Source organism: Dermacentor variabilis, chromosome 8 (genome assembly GCF_050947875.1).
Source record: "Dermacentor variabilis isolate Ectoservices chromosome 8, ASM5094787v1, whole genome shotgun sequence".
In the NCBI taxonomy this organism is placed as follows: Eukaryota; Metazoa; Arthropoda; class Arachnida; order Ixodida; family Ixodidae; genus Dermacentor; species Dermacentor variabilis.
Genome location: NC_134575.1, coordinates 97628805 through 97652779, shown reverse-complemented (window position 1 = coordinate 97652779; position 23975 = coordinate 97628805). Strand labels below are relative to the sequence as shown.

The following is a 23975-nucleotide window of genomic DNA, read 5'->3' as shown; positions in this document are numbered from 1 at the left end:
TGACGCGTTTATGGTCAGTGCCTATGCTACTATACCCTTCCTCGTCAATGACCATTTCTCTCAACTAATCATGAATTCCTTCTATCAGCCGGCAGTAATCAATTGTCGAAAGCCGGTTTTGCGCTTCCCACGTTGTCTGCCTGGCATATTTAGGCCCTGTATTCACGATAATGAGGTTATGTTGCTTACAAAGATCGAGCATTGACTTCCCATTGTTGTTAGTATAGCCATATAGATCCTTTATGTGGGAATTCATGTCACCTAATAGAATAATTTGGGCACCATTCCCGAAATCCTTGATATTGGCATTTAGACATTCCACTAACTCTTGATTCTTCTTTCTGCAATTATTTCCAGTCCACAAGTTCGTTACGCCTGCAGCTAAGTTTTCTTTCCACTAATTGTACATGACAACCATAGATGTTCTTGACATTTCGAATTTATTATTTTCCATTTCACTCCCTGATGGATGAGCGTCCGAATCCCTCTCCCTTTCTTTGAGATTTATTTCTGTTGCACTTCCCAAACATAATTCTCAATCACTGGCGGTTCTTTCGATTCTCTAATTGGTGTGTTTCTGTAACCGAATACACCCCTATTTGTTCTTTATTTAACTGCTCCTCAATCTCTACCCATGTCTCCTTTCTTCTGCCGGCCTGCATCTTTATGCAGCCTTTGCATGGCGAGCTCTCTTTCTTGTTTTCCTCCTTTTGCTTTTATTTTACAATTATGCTATTCCGAGGTTCCTTTAGGGGCACCTTTTTCATCACTACTTACACTGGCCTCCTGATCTTCCGTGGGCCCCTTAGAAAAGCAACCGCACGACCAGCAAGTCGCCAGCTCACTTCTCCTCCAAGCCTGTGGTTGAAGTAGACCCCGTCTCGCTGGAAACCACCACACCTTTTCACTTCCCTGTTTACAACAGCGTGTCTACCAACCGGGAAAACCAGGAATTCTCAGGGATTTTGAGTAGTCTAAAAAACTCACGGAATTTGTGCCTCTTTCAGGGAAAATTTGCTGTAATTTTATTGAAATGGTCGAAAGTCGTGGTAATGCTGGCTCGAGTAACAGACAGGAATCGTAATGAATCGTCATTGATTGTCTGTCGTCGGCTGGAGGAGTCTCCAGTGTACAGTCAACAACCGACTTTCTGGATTCCCGATAATTTGGATGGATTCGCGGCACCACCACGTAGCCCATAGAATCAATTTATCAGAACGTCAAAAATTTCGACCGCAAGAACTCTTCGACGTCCGATTTTTCAGACGTTTTGCCTTAACCGCACGTCCGAAACGGCGTTAATCGAAGCCACCACCGCTGCCATTTTGATTACCTCGCCGCCTCGAATCGGCGCTCTCGCATGCAGATCCGCTGGCAGCCGTAACCACCACTGCAGCAACGCTAGGCCCAGCTGCTTCGACGTTCACTATGAAGCTTCTTGCCATTGGGTGTCGTGTTTTTTATTGAAAGAATTCGCTGCTGTCAGCAATGCCATGGACTCCGCCTTTGTGGTCTTCGCAATTGGCTTAGAAGCTTGGAAAGCACAGTGCGTTGCATAATGCCGGTTCCCGAAAATCAGCTTCGCCTCCCTACGGAAATGTTACTTGGTGAAGCATGCGTAAGAGTATTGCAGTGAATCATAACAAGCGTGGGAAGCGGCTATGCCACCGGACGCAGTATGTATTTTTTAATTATACACGCGTACACCCAGTCTCCCCTGTCACAGTACGAGCACCGATATGCCGAATACATGTACCGACAGGCCTTCAGAGCGTTTTCGAATGGCCTATGGCGGTTTGAGCCCTTAAGGGCAGTAAATGACATGCGTTTATTTTTTCCAACGGGCCGATTTTTCGGACGTTTTGGCGGTCCCTAGGGAGTTCGGAAAATCGGACGTGGACTGTGCAATTGACCAAGATGATGCTTTAAATGGTCCGTGGGGCGAACGAGTGGCGGAAGGAGGACAAGAACAGAAAGGACCTATGCATTGAGGAAAGAACGGGAAAGGAAGCGTGCTGCCACCGTTTTGAAGGAGCTTGAGCTCAAAAAACAATGTTGGTTGATTCCGAGATACAGGTGTTCCTCATCCAAGCCAAAATAAACCCTTTATAGCAGTGAAACACAACACTGAGGCGTCATGCTCGGGCTGAGAGTATGTTAGGACAGTGGAGGTTGACTTACGAGCTGTTGGAAATCTAAATTGTGACAAATTTCGGGCCTCATACCTCTGAGCTTGCTATAAATTGATAGAAATAGCTCATATTCGAAAAGATTTGCTTCTGTATGCATCTCCTTTTCTTTCGTATTTCGTATGTCCGACTCGATTTGCAATTTTTTTCAAAGACGTTTTATTTGCTGTGCTTTTTACTAACCCCTCCCGTCTATTCTCTTTTTGCATTACATAAACACTACTCCTTAGTATTCAAATTGGATTAAGTCGTTCTTTTTTTAAAGAAAATTCATATGCTTACTAGAGAGTGACAGCATCGGGTGATATGGTTTCTTGACATAAAACATAGTTCTGCATCACTCTGGGAATCTTGCAAAGGCACTCAGGGAAAACCTGGAAAACTCAGAGAATTTGGAAATGTCAACTTGGTAGACACCCTGTACAACGTCGGAACCTTTCTCTCGGCTCATAGTCCATATAGCCCCATTAGTAGCCACTATGGCTCTTTGTACGTTACTTTCACGTGCAGGCACATCCGGCACCGTGCACACCACGATCTGCACCTGTGGGGACAGCTCACGCAAGTCGTTTGCCTCCTTTGCCAATGGCTGGGCTAGTCCTGTCTTTTTTGTTTGGGACGTTATTTAGCCCACCTGTGACTACGACAAGGTCGCGTCCGTGGGCTATTCCCGCAAGCTTTGCTTTTGCTTGCTCCATGGCAGTGCCTAATGTCACTCTTGGAAATATCCCTACTGCCACTCTTTTTTCAGCTTTCACCCTCTCCACAGTTGCCTCTGAGCACGGAGCCAGGTTTAAGTCGCCGGCGATAATCATCCTTTCACTCTCTCCTACTGCCAAGGCCTCTCCCTGCTTCCCTTTGTCATGCTTTTCTGGTCGTGGTGGTGGTAAACTTTATTGAAAGTGGGAAGGAGAAAGGGGGAGGTTTCTGTGTGGTTTGGACTTGACAAGGGGCATTGACCTCTGTGTTACTGCTTTTCATTTGTGGTCGCATCAAGTTAGGTGAAGCTCTTTCCAGGTACTCGCACCCTACTTTGCATACCTTCCACGTGCTTTGTTGACACTCCCTCTCCTGTCAAGTTGGCAGACTGCTTTGCATTGTCGCGACCATTCTCCTTCACGATGGCGGCCCTGTGCAGCTTTTCTTCGGCGGCTTGGTCTTTTTTCCACCACCCTCTGTCCATAACGCTCCAGCTCTTTTACCCGTTTCTCAAGCTCATCCTGGAAAGCCTCCATTTTGTCCATCCTAGCATCGACATCAGAGTGTCTGGCGATTGACTTTATTTCCTCCCTATTCTCATCCGGCCCCTTGTCTACCTTGGGGGACTCCCTGTACACTGCACGCTTTACCATCTTTCTTGCCATGTGTTGCACTTCGCTTTTTCTAATACAAACACCGAAGCTTTGAGAGCATGTGCCTTCTAGCAAAGTCCTATACGCACATAATCTAGATCCTTAAAATGCTGCAAAGTAGTTATCACCAATGATTTAGAAGCAATGAATGCCGCACAGACTTAAGGTACGAAATGTGTTCACACGTGCTCAAACACGCTCTCACTGTCCTACCAAAGCAGTACTACCGATACCAATGCACACAGACTGCAACCACTAATAGCTAATGGTATTGCGACTTCCAAACTACTATATAAAAGCTACAAAGGCTAACGTCCCAAAACGGTTGCACGTGTTGAAACACGTTTCGCGAATGGGTGCTGTGGCTATCCTGCAGAACTAAATATACACAAAACACACACACAAAAAAAATACACAAAAAGAAAACGAGTCAGTTACTATTTAAAGGCTAAAAAAATCAGGAAATCAAAAACAGAAGCAAGCTCAAAGCATGTACAAAAAACTCGCCATGTTTTCGTCGAAGCCACGGGGCCCTGGAAAAACACGTCCATCCGCCGCAAACATCACTGACACCAGCAGGACGGAAGTGGTAACAGTGGTATACCAACTATGTCTCATTGAGTGGGGGGAGTGTCAAACCACAAACGATCTGTGCTCTCTTTCTCGCTCTCTATCTCTCTCTATGTACAATATATATATATATATATATATATATATATATATATATATATATATATATATATATATATATATATATATATATTGTGAATGACTATAACAACATGTGAAATTGTGTCGAAATGCTGCACTTAGTTATATTTCGAGTCGCCGACCGATTTCTCAGACTACAATGGGATGGCAAAAATGTCCGAATAAGACAACAGTCCGAAAAAACTTGTGAATGGGGAAAATGAACTTTATATTTGCGGATCAACATTGAAATAGTCACGGATTGTGTGTTGCCTCATTTTGCACCTCCGTGCGACGACATCCGCTTGTATTTGCGCGAGGGTCGACCTCTCGTCATACACATTTGACAGCAACATCAGCGCACTGTTAATGTCCGATGTCGTTGGTTGAGGACAGCTGAAGGACTCATCATCGGATCCGGAATCATTTTCTTGAAGCATGAGCACTTGTGTCGCGCTCTCGTCGTCAGTAGGCTCCGCGCACAGTTGAAGGTTCAGCAGCGCAAAATCCACCGTGCCTATTTGCTATCGTTGCTGGCTGAACGGCCTTCCACGAATCAGCAAGCATGCAGACTGCCGTGAAGAGGTTCACGGGGTGCACTTTTTCTTTGTTGATGCACAGGATTGTGCGGTGAAGCAGACTAGCATGGTAGAGCGCTTTTAAGATTTTGTATCTCGCCCTGGCCCACGGGGTGTAGCCAACTCGTGGTATTCGGGGGCAAAAATTCCAGCCGGATGGCTTGCAGATTGTCTGCAGCGCCATGGGCTGCACATTTGTCGACAAAAATCACCACTTGGCATTGCTGGGATCGAAACATTCCGTCCATGCGGCGCAGGTAACCCTCGAATGATGATTGCGTAATCCATGCCTTTAAATTGCTCATGTACCATACTGGCAGGTTTCTGGGGCCCTTGAAGCACCTGGGGTTTTGTGACTTTCCAATCACAAGAAGTGGAATTTTCTCGGTACCGGTCGCGTTCGCACCGACCGTAACCGTAATTATTTCTTTGCTGAGCCGCCCTCCAGTACTTGGATCACCTGAGAAATACAGCAAACGGTCCAGCATCCTAAAGAATAAAACCGTTTCATCGCAATTAAAAATGTCGTCAGGGCTGTAATTTTGCAGGAGAAAGATCAAATCATTGCGGCAGTATTGTGCCACCACAGCCTGCCTGGTTGACGGCTCCACTGTCACCGCACATCTTCTTAAAGGATACTCCATGCCTTTTCTTAAAGCTGCGCAGCCATCCGTCAGTGAACTTAAAGTCCTCAATGTTCATCTTGATGGCGAGATCTTTGGCCTTCTGTTCAAGCGTGTCACCAGAAACTGGAAGATTCTTCGTCCGCACCCCTTTAAGCCCCAATTTAAATGCGTCTTCCAGATGCAAATGATCACCCTTGCAGTCCGTTTTTTTCTTTCGAGTGAATTCTCGAAGGCAGACAGTATCTTGCTCTTCTTTCGGATGTAATCTGAAACTGCTTGCTTGGACAGCTGGAACTGCTTCGCCACGTCAGCTTGCGTCCGTCCTTTCTCCATGAGTTCAATGATCGCAGCTTTCTTTTCCAAAGTTAAGGTGGTGTAGTTGCCGCGTTTCTTCTTTGCAAAGTTCGGCGGAGAGGTGTGAGGCGGGGCCATAGTGTCGAGAACACACAGCAAAAATTCACTTCCGAAAGGCGAGAATATCCCGGGAGACGCACGCTGCACACAAGTGGCAATGGTAACCGTTCACGATCGATGGATGGATAAGGCTTAACCCTTGAAATCGGGTGGCGGCTCATGACACCTAGCTGCGACACCAATCCAATTGAAGCCACCAGCGGTTCCAAACAAGCCTCAAGCCAGCGTAATTCAACATGGTGGCATGCGGGGTGCCGGTTGATCCCCAAAAGAGGAAGGCATAGGCGACGACTGTCTACAGCTTATAAGAGTGATTTACCTAGAAAATACAGTTTGCGATGAATGGGAAGGGATGAGGAGCGAGGAGAAGGTTGATATCAACATGTGACTGAGGCAGGGGTGCTCGTTATCCCCACTGCTGTTTATGATGTTCATGGCGAGGTGGGAAAAGGGCTAGAATGAAGTAATATTGGGTTTAATCTCTCATACGAGCAGGCCGGTACAGTATTAGAGCAGCAGCTTCCAGGTTTATTTTATGCGGATGACATTGCGTTGCTAGCTAACACGCAAAGTGACATGCATTGTCTGGCCAATTCTGTGGACAGGAAGGCCATAAGTTAGGTCTGAAATGTAGTGTTAAAAAATGAGGTGCAATAGTATTAATTAAAAACAGCGAACAGACAGTGACAGACAGCGCCAGGAAATATCTTGCGTAAAAGAATATAAACACCTTGGTATACAGATAAATGAAGGCAATAAATGTAAGGAGACACAGGAAAAAAATAATAAAGTAAGGGGGAAGAGAAATGCGGCCATAACGAAACACAGAGCACTAGGGAGATACAATAGGTGCGAGGTGCTGTGGGGTATGTGGAAAGATCTAATAGTTCCAAGACTTACATTTGGAAATGCGGTTGTTTGCTTGAAATCAGGGATACAATTAGGACTCGATTGGAACCAAATGTCAGCAGGACGCCTTGCATTGGGCACTCACGGGAAGACTATAGATGAAGCTATCCAGAGTGATATGGGCTGGACAAGTTTTGAGGTGAGGGAAGCTCGCACACAAATTAATCGTGAATAACAACTGAGCAATATGGAAGAAAGTGAATAAATTGGGAGAGTGTTCAGGTGTTTGTACAAGAATAACATTCCTTCATAGTGGAGTAAAAGAACTAGGAAGCTTACCAGCAAGTATGCGGCCTGTGTGGTGAGGAACACAGCAACAAAGAACATCAAGCGAAAAGTCAGAAACTGAAATATTTTCATGGGTGGTTGCAATGAAAAAAGAAACTTACCATGAGTAACTTCGTAAGAGGAAAAAGCTAAATCAGAAAAGAAACAATTTATGATAACTCAAAGGGAAGCTCATTACATTTTGAAGCGAGATCAGAATGCCTTGGAACACGCACTTATAAAGCGAGATATAAGAAGGAAGAAGAAGCATGTGTTTGCTGCGGTACAGTAGGGAAACGATAGAGCGTGTGTTACAGTCGAACCTGGCTATAACGAATTCGCAAAAAAATGCCTATCAGTTCGATATAGAGCATAATTCGATATAAGCCTGCTAAATAATTGGATGTCATAAAAGCACATTCTATTTATAAAATTACTTTATTAATGAAACTAGCTTAGTCTTGCATGAAATAGTCCTATATTTTTCTTCTGCTGGAGCGATTTCGCTGCCTACGACGCAAGCACTTTTCCACATTGTCTAAGGAGTTAGAGCAGCTGAGGCCGCAACTTTCTGCATTCGTGTAGAAGCACCGGACTTGTGCACGGTGCACGCCACAGGCATCGGGTCGCGAGTTTGGCCGCTTTAGCCCTAATCTCCCCCTTATTCTTCATGATCGTGATGAGAGTGCTCCTCGGAATCTTGTACGCTGAGGGGATATCCGACTTCTCACCGCGTTTGACCCGATTTATGATTTCGAGCCTCACGACAAAGGGCGAATTCTGCCGCTTCATCACAGCAACACTGTGGGAGAAGGCCCACATAGCACGCACACAGTGAACCAGAAAAGCAGCAAGACAACTCGCACTTTCGGCATCTTTCAGCGTTTTGCACAACGAGAGCACAAGAGCCTCTGGTTGGCTGTCTGAGCAAGCGCTGCGGGCGGGCCAGGATCATATTTAGCAGGGGGATGTCGATGGCTCGTCCGAGGCAGCGTGGTCACGTTAAGGAGACCGGTTGGTTGGAGCCGCGCCGCCGAGTTTTTCTGTGACCACGAGGGAAAGCCAGCTTCCGGGATCACTTTCTGCCAAGCGACATTCGATATATCGGGAGTCGCTGCTATTTTTGTTCGATGAAAGCGTAATTTTTGCTATTGGCAGCGAGGAGTTACGGAGTCGCCATCTATCGGAAGCGCCTCGCTGGCGTAGTATGCGGGATCACGCGGCGCGCTCCTCATAGGTTTTGCTGTCAACGCTCACTGAAAACACCACGCGCGAGCTCTCCCGGACATTTCTGTAAGTACTTTCGAAACGAGAGAAGTTTTTTACTGTCTAAATAATAATCTTGGGCAAACTGAAAGCACACAATCGTTTACAGATGCTCTCTCTTTACCGAATACGTACAGTGAACGCCACTGCGCGCGGTCGCCGCGATGAAGTCTGCCGAACCGGCTTCTTGCGTGAAAGGTAGGTAAACGCTGAGAGCAAACTATGTGAAATATGTTCTTATAGTGTTTGTATAACTAAATGGAGCGTAATAGAACGAAGCCTCAATGCTGCGATCGCGCACATTCGCAGCGACCGACTGCGCGTCTGCATGCTTGTCCGCACACTGTTTCGCTTTCTCCGCGCGCGCGTTTTCGCCCCGTGCCATGAGCTTTAGGCCGCAGAATATGAGCATATGGCAGTATACAAGCAACCATTGTTGCGTGGGTGCTATCAGAACCGTTCAAAAATGATTTCATTGTTGAGATTTCGACGCCTACGGGGACTGTGATGTGCCGTCGCGACGATTCAATTTTTTTTTTCTTCTAAATTCTTTGACCTTTCAATATTACTTCTCGAGTTGCGTCGCACTGGAGTTCTCAGCGTGCAATTTCCCGCTGCTCTTTTTTTTGTAATCTAGTGCATTAATTCATAACACAAACATGACCATATGCCATGCTTTTTTTTAAATGCGCTTCTTACCGCCGCCTTTCCACTCCACTGAAATTTCCAGTATCTATAGGATTGACAAGGTCATAGACCAAACCATCATGACATTATTAGGACAGCGGACTCGGGCGAGCGTCTCAGTGCGCGTTTTCAGAACATCGCAGACCGGGCGCCGTAGCAGAAATCTTCCTCGCCTCTGTCCTTGTTGCATACCCGACTTGTAGTTGATGACTGTTTGCCGGTTTTATGTTTCGCGAGCCAAGATTCACGCAGCTTCTTGTCCTGCGGCTACGTTTGAACAAGGCTGACACCGACCTCCGTTACGTGCGTCCGGCCCTGCGGCACCGAGCAGTAGCCTACCATATTGCGCGCCTTCAAAGGCAGCCACTACCTATTGTAGTGATTTCAAGCGTTGTAAAGGAGACACTCGAAGCGGGAAAATTTCGCCACTAAATGAGGACCGCTGCGTACGAGGGAATTAAAACTCGTTTTCAGCTCGCTTCGGCGCTCCCGAAGCAGCCGAAGCGGCCGCTATGCCCACGTGATCCCTCCTAGCACGTCACGCCGACGGTGGCGCCAGCTTTTCCAGTGGTGGAACTCGAGGCCAATATATACTCGTTGTAACTATACCGTGTCCAGAAATTGTTCGATATATAGAATAATTCGATGTAAAAGGATTCGATATAGTCGGGTTCGACTGTATTAGAATGTGAAGACATCTTCCCAGTGGTTGACGTAGCCACCACTGGCCTTGAAGCCCTTGGGTTCAGCGAGAGTAAGTGAAAAGTACACATGTTCGCAATAGAGATTAGTAAGAGGTGGTAGAAAAATTGGTGGAAGAAAAGTAGGGAAACGACAAAAAACGGAGATGTACAAAGGCAAAGTTCACAATAGGGGGTCAGAAAATTTGGTTGTGGGAAATCATGTTTTTTTTCTTTTTTAACCTAGGTAGGATATTAAGCAGTATAGTAGCAAGCGCTTGGTGGTGCAACCCACCGCCTCCTCTCCTTGCTGGAGCAAGGAGAGGAGGTGCCGCCGGTGAGAGGAGCATGGAGAGGAATGAAGCATGGAGCAATGGAGCAAGGCATATTAGAATGTGAAGATATCTGCGCAGCGGTCGATTTAGGAATCACTAGCGTCCTTGAAGCCCTTGGGTTCATCAAGAGCAGGGGGAAAATAACCATGTCCGGAACGGAGATTAGTAAAAGGCGACTTGAAGCTTGGAAAAAGTTAGGTAAACTAGAAACAACAAGGGCGTACAAAAACAAAGTTCACAATAGGGTTTCACGAAGTTTGTTTATTGGAATTCATAGGTAGGACATTGGGCATTAAAATAGCAAGAGGTTGGTGGCGCAACCCACCGCACCGTTCCGAAGTGTGTTGTACGGGAGCACTTCGGCGCCAGTTCTGTGCCAGCACGGAGGAAGAAGTTGACGTTCGTGTGTGTCTCACTGTGTCAGTTTTTCAATCTGGCTGCCTTGTGCTAGTGGCACAAGGCAGCCAGATATATATATATAAGCACCCTCGCTGGAACCCAAGGGTAAGTTGGGCACGATATGAAACTAGTGTGTGTGTGTCATTCCTTCGGAGCCACCGATGATGCTTGGTGCCTCCATTCGCAAATACTACAATACCTTCACCTGCTAGTGTGTTAAAATCCACTGTGCTTTGCAAAGGGAGCATACCATTCCTTGTCAGTTCCAGCAATCATTTGCCAATATTTTGCGATGGCAGAGCACAAGGAGCAGAGCGCACTCCAAAAGAAGTTGCCGTATTTTTGCATCTCTAAGCTGCACCAAACATCGTAAAAAATTTACTGTAAGGTCAGGATCGGGGTGTGAATTACTGGAATTCAGATTTGAAGCTTCACTCCATGACAACACAGCGTGCGCTGCCCCAAAGCCACACTTCAGGGCAAGGGTTTCAAGTACTCATACTTTCACTATCTCCTGGGGAATCCCACCCTTTTTTCACCCCTGTGTGTTGAATCTCCCTTCTCTCCTGCACTGCACGGTCGGTCATTTTCCTCCTCTGTGTTGGTCGCCATTTTGCATTTAGCAGTTAGTGAATAGTGCACATGGTGCTGGAAAAGTAGAACTTGGGCCACGATAGGCCGTGCTCACCGGCCCAACTCCCGTCTCCGGAAACAGTAATGCAGTCATTGGCTTAAGATATGACATGGACAAGTGGTTTATCCCCAAATGGATGCTGTTTTGTAAACATCTAGGGGTTGCGTAGGCAGTTCTTGCCTTGGGTTATAGACGCATATTATTCTTTTTTTCTTTCTGGGCTGTTCTGAAAGAGGACGCGGGTTGTAGGTGTTGGCAGGTTATGTGACGAAAACTGCGGAATTTCCTAGCCGGCTCTTTGCAATCTCAACTTACGATAACATAGCCAAAGTTCATTGTGTGGTCAAGAAGAAACTCGCTGATGAAGTCTCATATAAAACAAATTTGTTGTGCCAGCGAATCATAACAAATTTTGCAAGTGCCTAATGTGGTTACCGGGCGTCAAGTTATCATTGAGGTATGAGCGCAGGCTTGGTCAAAGCATTTTTGAAGTGTTCTCTAAGGGTCATAGGAGAGAGTAGTCAAGCACTCCACATTCTGTCACTTTGTAATTCTTTAGCTTTCTGAAAAATTCCTTTTATAAGTGGACTTCACAAACAGGGTCATGAAGCATTCAAATGCAGAAATATTGAGTAAATAAAAATGACCATTAGTTCTTTCTTTCATCATGCTTAATGTCACCATGAAGATCTCCCAAATCAAATGAAAAAGATAGCTTGTCAATAAAGTTAGCATCGGTGTTCGTTTTTGGCATTTCCTAAAAACTCTTATTTACTTTTTTTATTTGTGCAGCATTGGGGCCTTCAATTTCTGCGTCAACTGCCAAATTTGACTACTCAAAGCAAGGATGCCTCCACCGATGTCAGCTATGTGACTATGTGGCTGATAAACTATTTCTTCTGGAAGCACATGCCAGCATCCATACTGGCGAGAAGCCATTTTATTGCCCTTCATGCTCTCGGAGCTTCTCACACAAGTGTTATCTGAATGTCCATTTGCGGACTCACACAGGCGAGAAGCCATTTGACTGCCCTTCATGCTCTCGGAGCTTCTCACGAAAGCCCCACCTGAAAGCCCACCTGCGCACCCACACAGGCGAGAAGCCATTTGACTGCCCTTCATGCTCTCGAAGCTTCTCAGAAAAAGGCCACATGAAAGCCCACCTGCGCACCCACACAGGCGAGAAGCCATTTGACTGCCCTTCATGCACTCGGAGCTTCTCGCGGAAGAGCAGCCTGAAAGTCCACCTGCGCACCCACACAGGCGAGAAGCCGTATCAGTGCCCTTCATGCTCTCAGAGCTTCTCAATCAAGGGTCACCTGAAAGCCCACCTGCGCACCCACACAGGCGAGAAGCCATTTGACTGCCCTTCATGCACTCGGAGCTTCTCACAGAAGAGCGGCCTGAAATTCCACCTGCGGACTCACACAGGCGAGAAGCCATTTGACTGCCCTTCATGCTCTCGGAGCTTCTCAGAAAAGGGCAGCCTGAAAGTCCACCTGCGCACCCACACAGGCGAGAAGCCGTATCAGTGCCCTTCATGCTCTCAGAGCTTCTCAATCAAGGGTCACCTGAAAGCCCACCTGCGCACCCACACAGGCGAGAAGCCATTTGACTGCCCTTCATGCAGTCGGAGCTTCTCACAGAAGAGCGGCCTGAAATTCCACCTGCGGACTCACACAGGCGAGAAGCCATTTGACTGCCCTTCATGCTCTCGGAGCTTCTCAGAAAAGGGCAGCCTGAAAGCCCACCTGCGCACCCACACAGGCGAGAAGCCATATCAGTGCCCTTCATGCACTCGGAGCTTCTCACGAAAGCCCCACCTGAAAGCCCACTTGCGCACCCACACAGGCGAGAAGCCATTTGACTGCCCTTCATGCTCTCAGAGCTTCTCACGAAATGACAGCCTGAAAGCCCACCTGCGCACCCACACAGGCGAGAAGCCATTTGACTGCCCTTCATGCACTCGGAGCTTCTCACAAAAGGCCCACCTGAAAGCCCACCTGCGCACCCACACAGGCGAGAAGCCATAGCAGTGCCCTTCATGCTCTCAGAGCTTCTCAATCAAGCGTCACCTGAAAGCCCACCTGCACACCCACAGGCGAGAAGCCATATCAGTGCCTTTCTTGCTCTCGGAAATTCTCACACAAGGGCAACCTTAGGAAACACATGAGGCGAGAAGCCATTTCATTGCCCACTCTGCCTTCAGTGATTCTCGTAGAAGAATGCCCTGAAGATACACCGGTGCATTCATACAAGTGACCGGCCATATAGTTGCATTGCCTGCTTCAGGTCCTCATCACTTGAACATACTTGGAGAGCACAGCACCATGATTCTATTCAATTCACTATATTTTCAACACCACAATGTTGAGGACCGCGAACCGAAAGCCTTTTATGGCTTGACAAGGTCCGCAGCCCTTTTTAACAAGCAGTGACAGAGTATAGGGTTAGGTATTACTTATTAAGCTAGAATTGCCTAAGTCCCAATAACACGAGTGTCAGACATAATGCATATATATAATATATACATACATATATGTGTAAAATGAATTCAAGTGAAACAGAATGTATACTCACGTACAATTGAAACCGAAAGAATTAACGCTAATTACTAATGCACATTATACATATATGAAAACAAATGTGTCACACAAAACATACTGCAATGCACTATTCGGCAAATACACTGTTACAAAAACAATTTGTTCCATTTTTCCATACTGTAGGGTAGTTTAACAATCTCGTTGACCTAGAGTATGAATTAAAAATCTACATTCGTGTGGCATGTTACGTACTGTTCTACTGCATCAGGTGGGACAAGTGTCTCCGCATGCTCCTGAGAGCAAGCTTTAACTCGGGCCCAACTTTGATGCCGCCTATTCAAATACATGTAAAACGCAGAAATGCTTTTCTGAAATAACCAGTGGGCTGATTGTAACGAAATTTGTTGCATTTGAGAGAAAAAGCTAAATTCTGGTGACTGCTGGAGGGATAATTTAGTTTGAAGGCCTGAATGTTATAACAGGAATTTACAAAGATTTTTCATTTTAAAAAAGGTAGAGCCAGAACTTCATAAATTTTTAACTCTGCACCTGGAATAGATATCGTAGCTCTGTAAACTGCATATGCTAGATATTCCAAAGCAGACAAATTTGATGTATCAACGTATATCTTGTCAACTTGTTACACTGTTTACAGGAACCTTGCAGATGTCCTACTCATTTATTAGTGGCTTATTTTAACGCTTTCATACCTAAATATTGTCCGCTTTAGGTGTCCTATTTGGAGCATTTTACAGAATTGCAGTATTTTTCATTGCTGAGTTACCAAAGTTGTAAATTTGATAGTGTCATTTTTTTAAACTTCGTGATTTTCAACAATAGCTATTAAAAGATTGATGGCCTAAATAAAAAATTCACTACCAACAGTCACTACATTCTATTTGTTTTATATGCAACAAACCTCATCTGGTTTCGTGCAGTAGTTGTCAAGAAAAATGATCTCTCCTTTCCCATGTATGTAGATGGGAGCCCCCAAGCTGAAGCTTGCTCTTAATGCATTTCTGAAACACTTTTGTGGGGTTACCATATTTTCTCTAGATCTTCTCTCAACACGTTATGGAACACAGAGCAAAAGGATTTATGAGAACCCACATAAAGCCGTTGTAGCTGAGAAAAAAGTCAAAATACAGTTAAACTTTAATTAAAAGGAGTCGGCAAAAACAGCTATTTGCTTTGTTATATTGTGGCTTTTCATTATTTGAAAAGTAATTGATGTTCATTCGTGTCTTCAAAATTACTGTTTGCATGCCCCTACAAACTATGTACGTTAACTGTAATAATTGTTACACTACAGATGTCTAAATGATGTGTTCTTTAGGCTGTTTTTTTTTCAGTGTTCTCTTTGGTACATATGAACTTGTTCTCTTAGACCAATTCATGTATTTGTTGGCTCTTGGTTCTGGTCTACATGGTTCATCGTGGATTCTTTTGATTTTATTCTATTCGTGCCTTTCTTTTTTTTACAAATAGGTACTTTTTTAGAGGAATTGATTGTTCAGTAAGCTAGCTTTCCACTGTGTTTCATCAGAGCATCAAATAAATGCCAGTGTTTGGTGAGTATTCGTTGTCTGTTCTTGATATTTCAATAAGTTATTGACGGCATGCAATATAGGGATGCTAGCATTTTATTATATCTGGGGCTGCAAGAGAAGTTGAATGACCGCAGTTGGAACTTCATTATTAACACAAAAGGAGCCTGTTATAAGTAACATAGATGAGTAATCTATGTTTGAGTCGAATGTCAAGTCCACCATGCTTAAGTCATTCTTACATTTTATTTCAACTAATGTACCAGCATTTCTATAAGCACTAGTGCGACATATAGTTGTGGGAATATTTGTATAAACTTTACGTATTGAATTGAACATATAAGCCTGCACTGTTTAATACATTTGTGTGCGGAAGCATTGAAATTGAGCCAATCCTGTTTTTCGAAATTTGAAAAAGATGCTTTCTGAATTGCAGTTGTACTAGTTTCTCATCAGGAATTTCCTCACCGACAAAATTGTGTACAAGACATGCTTTTAAGATAATAAATACAAGGGTTTACTGTTTCGATTAAGGGCATGCAAATATTTGATACGTTAAAGTAGGCACTTTGTCAATACAACTATATTCTAATAGCCTTCGAAAACTTAAAACACTATGTGTACAGAAATGAACCTCAAACTGAAGCAAAAGTATGATAAATGTCACCCCCATGGGCATAGGAGACTCGCCACCGGGTGGCCGAGTTGAACAGACGTGTGCATTTTCATCTCCGACAGTCACTGTCTTCCTCCTGTTACTTTGGGCCTTGGGGCCCAAAAGTCGCATCGACCGTGGTTATGGATTACCCAGAGGCAGCTTTGAATGTTCTATTACCCGAGGACATGGAATTAGAGCAGTTTGAAGACGCCCTCATGCCAGAGAATGCGCTAACCCTAACGAGCACCTCGACCGATGCCATGGTGGACACCACCGCTTCGAGAAAGACGCCGATGCGTCCAGACGTGAATCCATTCGCTCCACTTGCTGATCCTGAGCCACCAAGAGGGAGCAAAGGCAAGTACGATGATTTACTCGTCTCAAACCTCCTCATTGTACCCACCGCCAAGCATGGGCAGAAACGCGCACGCGGAACACTGTCCGCTATAGCTGCAGCTGCAGCAGCGAAACCCAAGGCTGCGTTTCGTCATGGCGTCGCTCACTACAACGGCAACGCAACGCCATAGTTTAATGCGTATGACTCGGACTCGGTGTCTACTCGCGAAGATGACAGCGAACAAGGAGCATGGAAAACCGTTACATATAAACGCCCCGATCCAGCGAAGAAACAAGCGAACGCGCACCCAACGCCGTTCATATGCTCACACTGTGATCCTAAAACCTCAAGAGCCATGCAGAATCATGGATAAAAATTTCATTGTTATTGACGAGGCACATTGGAATCACATGCACAACGCTCCCTCAACGCATTAAAGGGAAGCTGACCCGATCGTTCAGGTCAGATATTTGGACAGGAGTAATCAAATAGCGGTTGACACCGATCATCGCGACACGAGATGTCGTTCTGTCTTTAATACAGCTTCCAATAAATGGCAAGCCAACTGTATTTCAAGCATAAGAGGCCATAGAAAAGGGTCAAATGTGGGGCATTATCCGCAACGCAGGAGGAATGACTGCCGAGCAGCTTACCATGAACCTGCACTGCCGGAAGTGCGACATTGTCAGCGCTCGCCCCATTGGGGAGAAAGGCACCGCTGTAGTCACTTTTAAAGGGACTAGCCTTCCATACAAAATCGGGCCCAAGTGTTTCACAATACTAGTCTATCCGTTCAAGTCACAGGTCTACACTTGTGAGACGTGCCACAAATTAGGACACGGAAAACAGCATTGTCCGAATTTTAACAGACCGCGTTGTGCCACATGTGGTGGAAAGCTGCATAGCAGTGACGAGATCTGTCCCAACCAGGGGCCGAAATGCCGCAATTGGGGGGGGTAAACACCTTGCAACGGCTCAAGACTGCCCTCAGAGCATACAGATCAACAAACAGCTGCACGTGAAGTCAAAATGCCCTCAGAAGCAAAGCCAGAACTCCATGGGTTCACAATAGGAAGTTCATGAGCGCCCTCAAAAGACAGTGACCCTGAGACACAACTCTTACACTGGGCCTCCCCACGCTCCATCAACTCCTGCAATACCGCCGGAAATAAACCGCTTTTCGACCACAGCAAACATGCCTTTGCTAATTTCGTCAAAATGGCTAACAGCGAAGCGCTAGAACACGCGAATGTGAGTCACGCCAAAATTACAGGTGAGTCTGTCCTCGCCTCACTCTCAGCAAATGAAGGTGCACAGGTTCATAGACAAATCCATGAAACTATCACTGTCGGGGCACCAGAGCAGAGCCAGAATAAGCTGCTAGAAACGCGGCCAAAACCACAAATTCATCCTGATTACGAAGCCATCTTCTCTGCACACCTGGCACAAATAGAACATAACATCGTGTCAAGGGTACAAACGATGATAGAACGAGCTATCGAAACATGCGTTCGCACCATCATGCAGCGCCCAATGCACCATGGAACGCTCTCCTTCGGAGGTCTTGCCACGGCCGCATGAGTTAATATGGTGCCTTTGCTGTCTGTACAGATAGCTCCGACGCAGATGGCTCACACACAACATGGCTCAGCTGATCACTCAAGTTAATGTTTGCGGTCACAGTCGGGATGTGGCGGATGCCGTCCCAACAGTGATTCAGTGGAACTGCCGCTCCATCAAAAAGAAAAAAAGCAGACATGACTTTATGTTAGGGCCTGTCGCATAACAGTCTCAGACCCGCCGTCGTGGCATTGCAGGAGGTGAACTGCTTTATGCCACGCTTACCATACTTCGAGGGCTATCGCTTCCCCGAAGACACCGACACACCTGTGTGCAAAGCTGTGTATCTGGATCGAAGACTCACCCACACAAAGCTCGACACTGAGCCTTGGTGCTCGAATATTGCTAATGTTACTGGATGCTCCATTCAACTTACGCCCGAAAGAATAATAGTTGTTTTTTTCTGTGTACATACGCCCAGAAAACGCACGAAGGAAGACTAAGGGCACCTCGGTAGACTTTAGCTACATACATTTTCGGAAGATGTATCCCAAGGATACAATTCTAATCTGTCAAGACTTCAATGCTCAACACGTAGCCTGGAACTATAATAAGTGCAGCCCACGTGGTCGTCGTATCATGGAAGAGTTTGACCATTATGGACTATCGCTCTTTATGGGGCTCTTGCATTGCCCAGGGGGCGCTGCGAGAAAGGTGCTAAAAAGCGCCCTCTGTCCTAAAATGGGTTGTACCAAGCTCGGTCGTCTGCTTCGGAAAGCACGTTTACAATATGGACCCGCCACTTTCGGTTGTGTTGTAGCACGGCCTGCTGCGTATATCGGGCGCCGAAGATTTTTTCAGGGGTGGCACGCTGCGTAAAGGCAAGAAATTATGCAGCGCCGAATACGTGTACGCCATTCAAGAATTAGGCGGCGAAGTTTTAGCACGGTGTCAATCGCAAGTGAAGCGAGTCACGTACGTCGTGGAACTGCAGAAGGTTGGCACGCTAGCTGCTAGATTCATGCGCACAAACGCGAGGAAATGCGTGCTATAAATGAATCCACAGCAGCAATAAGCAGACAACATGTGTACGGAACTGCTCGAGCACACGACGGTACGCGCCGCGGTGTACGAACTGCTCGAGCGCACGATCGTACGCGCCGCGACGGCAGCGGTCTTTCGACATGCCGCCAAACGGCGGGCCTCCTGCAATCTTTGTTGACTGCATGCCGCTAAACTGATGCAATGGATGTGAGCTCGCACGTGCGTGCGAATCGCGCTGTAGCGCGAGCTTGTGCGTTTCTCGCTTGATGTAGCTTTTAATGACAGCGCTCGAACATCGATGTGCTGCAATCAATACTGCTTTGCTGCGCTGCTTCAACGTGCTGGCTTGAGATCAAGGATGAGCGCATTTAACTCTCTTAACCTGTGCTGCTCGTAGTGGAGTAGTGAATTGTCATCGAATGAGCCCGACCATTTGTGCTCATTTGCACACACTTCACCACTTCGCATCGGTCGAATTGTTAATTGTCGCTGTGGCCGGGTCTCGAATCGTGAATTACCAGCCATGCCTGCTGCTATGTCGGTCTGCTGTCGGGACTGTAGGTGCAAAAGAGCGAAATTTCGAACGCAGATAATCAAGCAAGCTTCAAGACAGGCGAAGCAGTCAGCATGGCACGAAGTTTCGCTTACTCGGCGCGACGAACTGCAGCTATGCAGCGCGCCCGACGCTCCACTTCGCGAGGCCTTGAAGGAAAACGGTAGAATCTGATGTTGGGATTCAGGCCTTCTTGTTCATGGCAGCCCACGACGCAGAAGTAATGACGGTGACGCCTTTTCGAGGCTGGGCTAGGTCTCTCCGGATCGGCATCACCGATTCCTTCTGCTCCCAGCATTACGTCCCACGGCACACGGAGAGTCCGTTTTCGTTAAACTATAGGCTGCGGCGAGCTCGCAGCGTGGTCGGCGTGGTCTGTGAGAAGTGACGAGCCTTTTCGCACTCGCAAGAGGGCATAAAAAAGTGCGAATCGACGCAAAACTCGGCCTAGAAACGTGCTTCGCCACAGCCAGGGCTCAATACGACCCAAGCTGGTACGACCCAGATGTCGTTTCCCGCACCACCACCAGGCGCCGCTACTATACCTCAAACTCCAGCGCAAGACGCCCATTCTGCCGCAATGCCATACAAGGCTTGGACAGGACACAAGGCAAGCAGACATGACGCCAGACCTAGCATGGTCCTCGAGACCCAGAACCTGCCAATGGAAACTTCTAGAGGACTCTCTTGGCAGTGATCATCTTCCAATTGCCATCACAGTGAGAACAAATGGTCCCTCGTGCCACCCATCGTCATACAAACGGGATTGTACGATTGCGCACCGGGACAAATATCGGATGCTGCTAGAAGAAAACGGTCCAGTTAACAATCTTGACTTTTAACGCAAGCTATGACGCGTGCCAAGCGCACAGCAACTAAAACACTTCGGATTTCTCCGGACCAACCTAATTCGGATGGGCACCTCCTGCATCTGTGGAACCACAGGCCCAGACTTTGTCTTCTTATCGAGCGAAGGGGCACCCCCGGACACTACGAACTATGCTCTTTACAAGAGGAAATCGAGAAGTATACAGGAGAGCTAGCTTCCGAGCATTGGAAGCAGGTGTGCGAGCAACTCAACGGATCGACTAATTCAAGCAGGGCGTGGGCTATATTGAGATCTCTTCTTGGGCAACGTAAAACGTCAGACGCCGTAGCCCGTGTTGCCTTGAAAGAAGGCATCACCAATGCCGAACTCGCAGAGAAAGCGGCAGATATATTTTTCCCCAGTCAAATAGTGCCATAAATAGAACCTATGCGAGGGACGATGACCAAGACGGACACGATGATCTAAACCAGCCCTTCACGGCCCGCGAGTTCGAAGACTCCATACGCAAAATTAACAAGCGTGGCACACCAGGGGTTGATTGAATCGTTGCAGCACAATCGAAGGTTGCAAAATTACTCTTCTGGCGGAGCTTAACCGTATATGGAAAGAAGGAACTCTCCCACTAGAATGGCGCCACTTTATTGTCAAGCCTATTCCGAAAGCGAACAAACCACCGAACTGCCTGGGAAACTTAAGAGCAGTTTCGCTCATGTCATGTCTGTGCAAACTTTTGGAGAGCATAGTGAACGCAAGGTTAATATCGTGGTTGGAGGTAAATTGTCTTCTGCTTCACACTCCATACGAATTCCGGCCTGGTCTTTCTACTCGAGATATTATGCTCCGCCTAAAAGAGGACGTGCTCTATGTCTCGTCCTCGTGTCCTCGCATAGTTGTGGGGGTGGACATGAGGAAAGCTTGTGATAGCCTTCCCCATGCCTTTATCGTGCAGGCGATACAAGAAATGGGTATCAAAGACAACATGCACAACTTTATTGCTGCGTTCCTGCAAGACAGAATGTTTCAAGTTTAAGTACGCAGCGACCTCAGCTCCTATCATCATAACGGGGCTGGAGTCCCACAGGGAGCCGTAATCTCTCCAACATTATTCAACATCGTCTTAGCAGCTCTTCCTGTAAAACTAGAGACAATCACAAGCATTGAGCACGCTATCTACGCAGACGATGTGAGACTGTGGACTACGCGACGTTCCCTAAGAGAACAAGAGGAGGCCCTGCAGACGGTGTGGAATACCATCGAGAGCTTCACGAGGGAGGTAGGGTTTACGCTAGCACCGGAGAAGACCGAGTTTGTCGCTATCTACGGTGGGAAAAGGTCAAAGTCGAAGGACGAGGAGAAAGCCAGCGCCCATCTCTCGATCGGACAGACACCCATTCTCAGGAAGCGGGTCATCCGCTTACTCGGAATGTTTTTAGACGAGCAGTGTATATATCCATAACGTGATACAATCAAACAGTAAAGGTCACCAAGCAGGTCACTCAAATCCTCCGCAGGATTTCCGAGCTTGCAAGGGGCATTAAAGAAAAAGAAATGAGACACTTTGTGCAGGCCTTCCTGCATTCTCGCATCCTGTCTGGCGCCCCTTTTCACCCCATCACTCGAACACAGCTACATACTCTGGAACGCCTCAACAACGAGGCAAGGAGAGTAATGACAGGATTGTCAAAGTACACGCCACTCCCTGCACTCAAGAGCTGCAGCGCTTTCGGTGACATTGCTGATCTTATTTCAATGCACGAGCATACTCATGTGACACGCCTCAAGTCCACAAACGCAGGAAGGGCCACATTGGTTAAAATTGGGCATGGCATTAACCTTCCGGCGCTTTCACGGGTATGTCCCCCTTGGAAGGAAGTACCGATTGTGGATCCTAAGCCGCTGCCGAAGAACATGGGACAAGATCAATTGGCAAGAAGACAGGCCCACGCCAAACGCCACAAGAAATATACGCACCAACTACGTGAGGGGGGCAAGGACAATTCTGGCACTTGCCATATAGTCTATGTGGATGCTTTTATCGGAGGATCAGAGGAGGAGCCAATCTTCACTATGGCGTGGACAAATATGAAAGCAACCAAGCGGGGCAGTAAACTCCACCTCACAGGACATGTCGTTCACAGCTCTACGGCAGAACTGTATGCCATCCTAGATTTTGCCAAGCATGCTGAACACACTGCCAACAAATTTCCAAGAGAGGCTAAGCACCACTACAGAGTGTTTACGGACTCTCAAAATGCCTTTAGAGCTTGCCAGGGCACTCGTACAACCACTGCTGTGCTCCACAACTCCGCCTCCACGTTCGTCGTCTGCGTGACTAATAGCGTCCTCGATCACCTGCACCAGTGCGCACCGGGGCGCCTTGGTGCGCGCTTTCATCCTCGATCAACCGCACCGGTGCGCACCGACCATCCTCGATCACCGGAAGCGCACCCTGATGGAGCGGTTTTCCGTTGCCCCGTCTCGCACCGAGAAAATCGGCGGTGCGCCGGGGTGCAATCCCAGCAAGCACTGCGGGACGCGAGACGCGCGCGCGCACAGCCGACTGCAGAACCGCAGACGCCAGACGCTCTGGCCCGATAGCTTGCTGCAGTTGCAACGGAGTTGGCAGAGTTAGCTAGTGAAGATGTCGGCAATGAGAAAGGAAGCGCTAGTAGTTGCCGCAATCGATGAGCTTTCTTCAAGTTTGTCTGACAGCGAAGACGACGTACATGCTGATCGACCTCGTCCAAAAACAATGTGATGAAGAGCGACCGAAAGTGGACAGGTTCGTTGAACGGGTAGTCAGGAACGGGTCTTCAGGATTAATTATAATATCCATTGGTGTTTGCTTGCAACCAGGTATGTCGGAGCACGCCGTTTGACAAGGTTCGAGCGATTGCCGCGGACGCTCAGCACCTGCAAACAATAAAATGTGCGCGCGCGCGTGTTCGCGCACGTTTTGCGCGCCAGGGGTTAAGTGGCGTTGTATGCAAGCACCCTGCACAGGGTGCAGTTTTGTCCTCGATGTTGACCCTCCGCAGTGCGCCACCACCGCGGTGCAAAGCGCACCTTTCTGGTTTCGGGGCAATCCCGGGGCAAGGTGATCGAGGACGCTATAAGGTCATGATTTTCAGTTACACTGGATCCCGGAGCCCACGCGTATACCAGGAAATGAACGGACTCATCGACTAGCGCACGCCACGTTACTATCCGCACTGTCAAACCGCCCGAACAAACAACGTACTATACGCGGAAATACACAGTCAGTGGTACAATCCCATGGAAGCAATAGCTGAAGCCAAGCACTATTGGCACGCGCGAGGAAAGCAGAGACGAGGCGTGGGGCTTGGAGTCTCGGTGCCAACTGATCTTTATTCTTTGTGCGCCGGCCCTCTCTCGGCGGCCGGCTGGCTACGGTCGACTGCGGTCGGCTCTGTTCCGCGCTGGCAGCATGGCGGCTTATCCGCGGCATTTTTGTGTTCACTACAGCACTCCCCCCCTAGTGAGAACACGAACGGAATCAACACGACAAAACACTCGTGTGATTAGAGGTTAAGGCGATTTGGCGCATTTAGACGTCTGCCACTGCGCGTGTGGTAGGTGCGAGTACCAGGCGGGGCTGCGTTTTCCGCCCTGGTGGAAACCGCTGCCCTGGGACGAGGCACTTTTGTATGGGTTCCAGGCGACGGGGTGGAGGTGGGTGTCATGGACTGCGTTTCCATGTACGCAGATTTAAGTCTGTCCAACGAGACAACTTCCCGCCGCCCCCGCATTTCGATAGTGAACGTCTTCCGCCCACGACGGAGAACCTTGAACGGCCCATCGTACGGTGCTTGTAGTGGTCGTCGTACAGCGTCGTTCCGCAGAAAGACGTGACT

General features: G+C 47.5%; 1 protein-coding gene and 1 long non-coding RNA gene across 2 annotated transcripts in view; one reads left to right on the top strand and one right to left on the bottom strand.

The window, feature by feature from the left end:
• LOC142590437 (uncharacterized) overlaps positions 1-15147 on the top strand; it is a 162148-nt gene extending 147001 nt beyond the window's left edge. Inside the window, exon 4 of the mRNA XM_075702545.1 lies at positions 11819-15147. Within this exon, the coding sequence (XP_075558660.1) occupies positions 11819-13059 (1241 nt within the window). The 3' untranslated portion in view covers positions 13060-15147. The remainder of the gene's footprint in view (positions 1-11818) is intronic.
• The window catches only part of LOC142590450 (uncharacterized), a 118802-nt gene that overhangs the window by 16629 nt on the left and 78198 nt on the right, over positions 1-23975 (bottom strand). The gene's annotated exons all lie outside the window — the stretch shown is intronic.